Below are 8601 nucleotides of genomic sequence, written 5' to 3' on the forward strand. Positions count from 1 at the left end.
TGGGTGTGTATGTTGAGTTCAAAACTAAGGTAAAGGATAAAAATAGTGTGTGTTCATGGCCTTTGTGTGTCCAATCAGCTGGCCAGGAGGAGACCTTCCTAACCTACCAACCAGTCATGCAACAGGAAGGTCAGTGCTCCTATTTACATTATATGAAGGCACATTTCAACTTTATTTTGAGGGTGGAAGGTGTTTTCTTTCTTTAAAATCAACTGAAAAATTAATAATACAAATAAGCATTCTGCAGCCAAACTCACAAAAGAATACTAAATATATTTTGTGTGCATCCTAAAAATGCCTTGTTAATAATTAACAGTAATGAGCTTTTAGTTACAAAGGATGGGTGGATTTTTTTTTTTTTTTGCAACACTGTTGAAATACACTTCCAGAAAGTGTACATGGGGCCGAATTGTTCAAATGGAGGGGTATAAATGGTGGATTAATAACACGTTTTATTTTAGCTGTGATCTGTTAAATCCAAGGTTAGGTATCTTTTCAGGATGTTGGAAAGTAATGTACTCTTATTTATATAAAACCAGTCATTTCAAGGGTTGAAAGACACATTTTAATAACATACAATAAATATGACCGTAAAAAAACACTTAGAAATTATGTCAAAGTATTGTAGAGTATTTGGTCCATCATTAAAAATCCAAATACTGTGGATGTATCTGTGGATGTATCTTTAATACAAAATAAATTGTGTTTTTGAAGGTTTTTTTCTTGTTTTTCACAGTGAATTATACACGGCCTCTTATCATCCTTGGGCCGATGAAAGATAGGGTGAATGATGACCTCATCTCTGAGTTTCCTGACAAGTTTGGCTCCTGTGTCCCACGTGAGTATCTTACCTTTAAAGTAAAGTACCACTGATAGTCACACACACACACTAGGTGTGGTGAAATTACTCTCTGCATTCGACCCATCCCCTTGTTCCCCCCCCCTGGGGTGTGAGGGGAGTCGCGCTCGGGAATCACTTGGTGTTAACCCCCAATTCCAACCCTTGATGCTGTGTGCCACAGAGGCAATGGGTCCCATTTTTATAGTTTTTGCTATGACTCGGCAGGGTTTAAACTCATGACCTACCGATCTCAGGGCAGACACTCTAACCACAAGGTCACTGAGCAGGCTTTAGGATGTATTTAATCGGAAACCTCAGTTGGTGACGTCTCTGCGCTGCTGACTTGTCCACATGCAAAAGGATCACCTGCTGGCCCCACTATGGAGTGGACTCTCACATTATTAACTGTATCCACTCGTATCCATTGCACCGGTCACCCAAGGGGGGGTTCCCCACATCTGCGGTCCCTTCCAGGGTTTCTCGTTGTTCTCATTGGGTTGAATTGTTTCTTGCCCTGATGTGGGATCTGAGCCGAGGATGTCGTTGTAGCTTGTGCAGCCCTTTGAGGCATTTGTGATTAAGGGCTATATAAGTAAACTTTGATTGATTGATAAAGATTGCACTCACATCAAATATTATTTGAGGGCAACGCCCATAAAATTTAAATGGGAGCCAATAGTATGTTTTTCTTTTGTTTAATTATTATGCAGTGGTCACTTTATTTTGTGAAAAACATTGAATGTAGCATTCCAGCAATGCCACAATTTTAAGGCATCATCTGATTGACAATAGTACCAGACAATTCTAAATTTAACAAGATAAGCTTTATAAGATTGTGTTATTGTGTTTACTTTAGTTATTATAAAATATATAATTGCTATAAAACATTTTCACTTCACTTCTCTTATTGGATCTAGACTCAAAATCAGATCAGATCTGAAAATGGAATTGGGATCGGAGGCCAAACATGTTAATAGGGACATCCCTATTAGATATATAAAACAGTTGTTTTTGTGTGGTTAGTCAAAGAAAATGTTTTAACAAAGCCCATATGTGTGTGTACCAGACACAACTCGTCCACGTCGAAACTACGAAGTGGATGGCAGAGATTATCACTTCATGTCCTCCAGGGAGCTCATGGAACGAGAGATCCAGGAGCACAAGTTTATCGAGGCGGGACAGTATAACAACCACTTGTATGGAACCAGCATACAGTCTGTCAAAGAAGTTGCTGACAAGGTAAAACGCAAATGGACTGACAGGTATGAAAAGGGAAGAATGATCATTCTGTCCAATTCCGTGTCTCCCGCAGGGTAAACACTGTATACTGGATGTATCAGGGAATGCTATAAAACGTCTGCAGTTGGCAGGCCTCTATCCTATCGCCATCTTTATTAGGCCACGCAATGTTGAGAACATTTTGTAAGTGAAAGAAGTACACATTTAGATGGCACACATTTTAAATTAATTTAAAGGTTGTATGAAATTGACATTGTTGCTTATTTGTGTCTCTAGGGAGATGAACAAGCGTTTTAATGAAGAGCAGGCAAGGAAGTCCTATGACAGAGCAGTTAAACTGGAGCAGGAGTTCACAGAATATTTCACTGGTAAGTTCCAAGAGAGCATGAGTCACTATTATTTTATTATTCTATGCACAGAAATATGAATAAAGTGCTCAAAAAGTCAAGTCACACTGCTTGGATTTAACTACGGTAATGTAATTTCCAGACTAAAGATTGCACTGGGATATAAGCCACACCCATTAAATTCCAGAAGAAAAAACTTTTTTGCACCGTAGTATAAGCCGTTGATGTATACATTGTGAAATAAGTTATTTACACAGAAAGATTTTGTAAATGTTTATTTACAAACCTTAATTGTTTTCAAACGGTGTCTGTAACATGGTAGTAAACACAACAGAAGTCATTGTCATGGACCCACTAGCTGTGGAAGCTAGCTCTCCAGTAAGCTAAACAGACTCAATAACTCCACGATTACGTTTTGGTGAAATAACTGAGAAATTTGTGAAACTGAAACAATACAAAAATAATGCCATTTTAGGTTAATAATATGATTACAGACGCCCCTAGATGTGTTAGCATATTAGCTAATCCAGTACATTGTGACAACACAATAAAATATGCATGAAAACACTCCCACAGACAGTACACATTGGACAGTTTAGTAAATAAGAATTGTTTTAGATATATTGTGAAATTTACAAACATAGCTTGCAGTAATGATTAAAAAATAATTTCGAGCTAAAACGCTATGGACGGTTTTAGTTTCAACTCCCAGCACCTGCAATGAGCAAACTCGCCAAAAAGATGGCGCCTTAGCACAAACAAAAACACACCATTTCAGTCCTCTGAGTGGGTTAAATGAAACCTATTGAACACAAAACATTATGCCAATTAGGGAAAAAAATCAATAAATTAGCCAGACCGTTTTATAAGCCGCAGGGTTCAAAGTGTAGGAAAAAAGTAGCGGCTTATAGTCCGTAATTTAAGGTAAGCAAATAAGTAAGAGATAGATTATTTCTACATGGGTGATTATGTCTCAGCTGTTTAATACTAACTATTGTATTATGTAACCTCTCTTTTTCATCCATCCATCCTTCCATTTTCTACCGCTTATTCCCTTTGGGATCGCAGGGGGTGCTGGAGCCTATCTCAGCTACAATCGGGCGGAAGGCTGGGTACACCCTGGACAGGAAGCCACCTCATCACAGGGCCAACACAGATAGACAGACAACATTCACACTCACATTCACACACTAGGGACCATTTAGTGTTGCCAATCAACCTATCCCCGGGTGTATGTCTTTGGAGGTGGGAGGAAGCCGTAGTACCCGGAGGGAACCCACGCAGTCACGGGGAGAACATGCAAACTCCACACAGAAAGATCCCGAGGCCGGGATTGAACTCACGACTACTCAGGACCTTCGTATTGTGAGGCAGACGCACTAACCCCTCTTCCACCGTGCTGCCTCCTCTTTTTTTCAGAAGGGTCAAATTAGTGACGTGCATCATGCATAAGAGACCTGAGGAGATTACTTATTTGCTACTAAAATTTGGTTAAGAATGAAAAGTATGAATGCTTTTCTGTCTGTGATGGACTAGTGATTGTTTGTCTTTGTCCGAGGTTACCCAAGGTAGGCTCCAGCTCCTCACAAATCTGAATAGGATAAGCGGTAGAAACCAAATGTGCATAAAATCTGGACGAGCCATAGTTTGACTTACACCATTTTTTGTGATAATCATTCATCGACAAATACACACTTGAATCTAGTTCAATTAATGTGGGGATGGAAATAAGTTGTTTGTGTTTTTTTTCTCTGCAGGGTTTGTCCACGGCGTGTCTCTAGAAGAAGTATATTCGCAGGTGAAACAGATCATTGAGGAGCAGTCTGGGCCTTACATCTGGGTGCCCACGAAGGAGCGGCTCTGAGTAAACACAACTCACACTACAAGGTTGTACACAACTTTGGCAACACTATCGGCCTGTTTCTCCACTTCCTCACGCATACCTCCAGGTTCACACACACACACACAAACACAAATATTTACACAAGCACATAACGCGGGACGAGGCTGGGACTATCTGGAACTCCCGCTTTTTCAGGAGGGAGGAGCTTGTGTCTTTCCAGCAGCCCATTGGTGGATCTTCCGACAGCTCAGTTCCTTAATGTTTAAGGACGTGGTTCAAATCAAGGCGACATGTACCAGTATCTGATTTATTGATTTCATTGTTGTTCTAACTGTTGTAGTTGTTGTTGTTGTTTTCATATTTACAAAGGGTAATGCGTTCACATTATGGGTTGGTAATGATATAATTGTCACCAAGAGGCAGACTTTTGCACGCTGTAGCTTTAAGAGCATGTTTTCAGGGAGACAAAATCTTGATCTCCTTCCCTTTGTGTCTGTCTTTCTCCATGGCATTGCTCCACTTTATACTGAAATATCTGTTGGACTCTTTCTCTTTACTTGTCTCTCATATCCCACCACTTCCCTGCCAGGCTGCCTCAAAAGTTTTAATTAAATTAGAGCTGAAATCTTACAGTATGTCCTGGCATTGTGGCATGAAGGGCCTAGATAGAAAACATAGTAGTACTTTAAAAATGTAGCATCGCTATTAACACAGAACAATTATTGGCTAATGAGATTGCATTAAGCGTGTACAATATTTAGTCCTAACTTTCATGTTGGATCATGTAAGCCTAAGCCGGTTGAGTCCAAATTGTTCAGACAATAAGAGTGAGTAAGAGAATCGAGAACACAGTTCCCTGTTTAGTTTTAATGAACATTTAGGTAAATACAAGTCCGACATCCCGAGTTTACTTTACTCGGTTGAGTCTAAATCCAATTTATGCCTTTTCTCCTCTTCTTATGTGGCTATATTTATATGGACATCCTTATTCCAATATTAACCCAACTAAGGCAATTTAGTGATAATACATTGTTACAGAATACTGTACAAGTAAGGTTATACTGTTTTTTAGCCAAATCAGAATAGTCTAATCAACAGACTCATAATGATAAATTATATTATTCTGGGGATATTGAAATTGATACCATACCGTCAAAATAAGTATTGGATTTATCGATTTACATCTAAAATCTCTGATATAAGTACTGTGATACAAGCAGTGCTGCAGTGTTTTTACACGTGCAAAAATGGACAGTCAGTTAACATCTAAATGTCCTCCAATAAGCACACAACATTGGTATTTTCTTGTATTTTAGTGAATTAATTTACAAAAGTTAAACAGACTACTAAGACCTAGCAGCTACTCAACAGCTTAGCACACAATAGAACACAAACTCAACAGTTGCAATAAGTGTCCTTAAATTGGACCATATTGCAGTATGAAACACCACATTTGTCAATTTAAAGAAGTGTCCAGTAATTATAGTTGCATTTTACTTATACATACAGAGTCTTTAAGGCAGAAGCTAATTAGAAAATATCCAGTAACAATTGCAACTTACTGTGTCACAAGTTTAACTTAAAGGGGTCCTATTATATAAAACCAATTTTGTTTCCCTATTGGTACATTTTTGGTGTATTTAGGAACCCCACGTGTCCCGAAACTTTGAAATCAAACCATGAAGGCATGGCGGTGATATTTATAAAACTTGTTTCAAACAAGCCGTTTGGAATTTGAGGCGATCGTGACGTATTTTGCCTTAGCAGATAGCTCCATATATGGTTGAGTCTGCAGATTTAATTCAGTTGTAGTCCAAAGTTGTAGTCACTAAGTTTCTTATTTTCTTCTTGTTGTGGAGCAGACTGGCTGGTACATGCACATGCATGCTTAAAATCCTCTGCTGTTGCCACTTCTAATAAAAAATAGTGTATGGTTCTAAGTTCTGTTTGTAGACTTCTACTATCTACAACATGGCTGACGGAGTGGAGATGCTGTCGATAGAGCTTGGCCTTAAGGAGGGCTTTGGCACGTAAATAAGACCACCCACAAGAGACGGTCAGAAAGCTGTCTTTAAAATATAATCTATGCAACAGTTTGACCAAAGAACCACCATTACATGTTATGTAGACCTCAAAGAAGTGTTTTAAATGTAGAAAAAAAATCATAATATAACCCCTTTAATAAATTATTGTGGCCGCAAGGTGTCATCAAAAATAATTATCACTCCACTTCAATTAAAGACAACATAAGTTAATTCCAGAAGGTAAATGATAAATAAGTTTATGTTTTTCATACCTACCAATGTACTAAAGTAAGTTCACTTGGTCAAACCTTTTCTAACATTCCACACTACAAAAAAATAAAAGTATGTATAAATCCTGTTGATATTGGATCTGTATCGGCCAAAATACAAAGCTCCAATATCGGTATTGTACAAGAAGTGAAAAAAGTTGTATTGAGACACCCGTGAAGTGAACTACAATCCCCAATCACGTTAAAATGTTCATATTGAGAAGAACATAAAACCTAAACCTGTCTCAAGCCTTCCATCTCTCTTCTACACTTTTACAGCTTTACAAACTACCACCCTGACTATTAGAAGTGTCACCCTTGTAGCTTTCCTTTTAACCGCTGTTGCTCTAATGGGGGCTTGCTCTAAAAAGCATCTTAAACACAGTATCTGAGGTGTGATTTTGAATATGTAATTGGGTTCTGTAATTGGCATGCCATCCTGTTATATGGCCTTTGTAGCTATATTTCAATATCTAAAGTGGAGTTATTTACCATGTCAACTCTTACCATCCTCCTAAGAACCAGCGCCTACTGTACTGGACATTTGTGTTTTGCATTTTCCCCAAATGTGACAAAAAATAGCACCAAAAAATGTCAACTGCAGTGGATGTTGGTTCTCATGAGGATAATGATGGATGAATTATGACCTGGTTGGCTTCAGAAGGCCCAGCATGCACAAATAGCGCCTGAGACTCGCCACATAAATGACCTTTGCTCTTGTGCATAAAGCTATGGTTTGGTCACAGAGCTTCTCTCCACTAAACTTTATACTGAACATGTGTTTCACTCCACTACATGACAGCCCAAACAGTCATAGACTGCTAGTGCATACTACATATCAATCCACAGAACAAATACTAGCCATCATGGTAACCATGAAATCCAAAGCCGTCGCCTTTTTTTTTTTTTGTAGTCTGGTGATTCATGAATACAGCTGATATTTGTTTACAAGAGAACTTCTCAGGGCATCATAGCTTATACAGCGTCCTCCAGAGAATCATCAGAAATCGTAAAAATGTGAAATCATGACCACAAATCATGTTTTGTGCAGAGAGAACTGTTACTGCAATTCTCTTGAATGCTGAGGTCATGAATGGGGTTTCTCTCAAATAGGGCGCAAGTTTGTTATATCAAAGATTGAGATGCTTTTGGAAATGCAGCCCCAGATGGACCTTGTCAGTTACCAGTTTCCCATTCCCACCCTTCGCCCTGAAGCTGACTGGAGCCCAGAAACTCACAGAGAAGCCAGTTCTGTTATCAGTATAGCTTGAAAACCTACATAATATTATTTAGTTTGCACTAGAGCTTAGATATCTCCCCTTCTGCACAAAATGTTGAGCTCACTGATATTTCTTTCCATCAATAATTGTCTCAAAGCATATGATTGGTGGAACAGAACTGGACTCTGTGTGATTCTGGCTTTGTGTTTCAGCCAGGGTGTCGTGCCACTGTCTGTTAAGCACTGATGCAAAGAATCTATTACAAAGGTGGATCTATGAATAACACATTATAATATTTATCCATGCTCTAACTGCCTATTTTGGTACAAAAATAAAGGTCTTTATTGAGATCGAATGGCTTTTGTGTTGAGTGTTTCTTATCTAAATCCAGTACTGTTTTATTTAAAACTAATGATGGTCACCCAGACATCACATAGTCATGACAACGCCCATGAAGACACATTTATTGAATTTATTGACCATTCACAGAATCAGTGCCATTTTCTTGTTATAAACTCTCAAAATAAACTTATTTTCTTCACTGTAAACCTGATAACTACTAAAAATGTATAATGTTCCATCCCAGGCAACATTTTTTGTACAAGATCCTACGGCGAAGATTTGTGACAGAACTGAAAGTACCAGGAGTGAGTATTTAGCATAGAATGAGAATAGTGGAGGAGTTCAAGTACCTAGGAGTCTTGTTCACGAGTGAGGGAAGATCGTGAGATAGACAGGCGGATTGGTGCGGCGTCTCCAGTAATGCTGACGCTGTATCGATCCATTGTGGTGAATAAGGAGCTGAGCCGAAAGGCAAA

General features: G+C 38.7%; 1 protein-coding gene across 10 annotated transcripts in view; it reads left to right on the plus strand.

Moving 5' to 3' along the window:
• Positions 1 to 8138, plus strand: part of LOC133635118 (discs large homolog 1-like protein) — a 210285-nt gene extending 202147 nt beyond the window's left edge. For all 10 annotated transcript variants that reach the window (XM_062027914.1, XM_062027915.1, XM_062027918.1 and 7 more), the window contains 6 exons: positions 79 to 129; positions 737 to 838; positions 1908 to 2080; positions 2154 to 2263; positions 2357 to 2448; positions 4185 to 8138. In XM_062027914.1, coding sequence (XP_061883898.1) covers positions 79 to 129; positions 737 to 838; positions 1908 to 2080; positions 2154 to 2263; positions 2357 to 2448; positions 4185 to 4291 — 635 coding nt within the window. In that variant the 3' untranslated portion in view covers positions 4292 to 8138. The remainder of the gene's footprint in view (positions 1 to 78; positions 130 to 736; positions 839 to 1907; positions 2081 to 2153; positions 2264 to 2356; positions 2449 to 4184) is intronic.
• The last annotated feature ends 463 nt before the right edge of the window (positions 8139 to 8601 follow it).

This window comes from Entelurus aequoreus, linkage group LG19, assembly GCF_033978785.1.
Source record: "Entelurus aequoreus isolate RoL-2023_Sb linkage group LG19, RoL_Eaeq_v1.1, whole genome shotgun sequence".
Lineage (NCBI taxonomy): Eukaryota > Metazoa > Chordata > Actinopteri > Syngnathiformes > Syngnathidae > Entelurus > Entelurus aequoreus.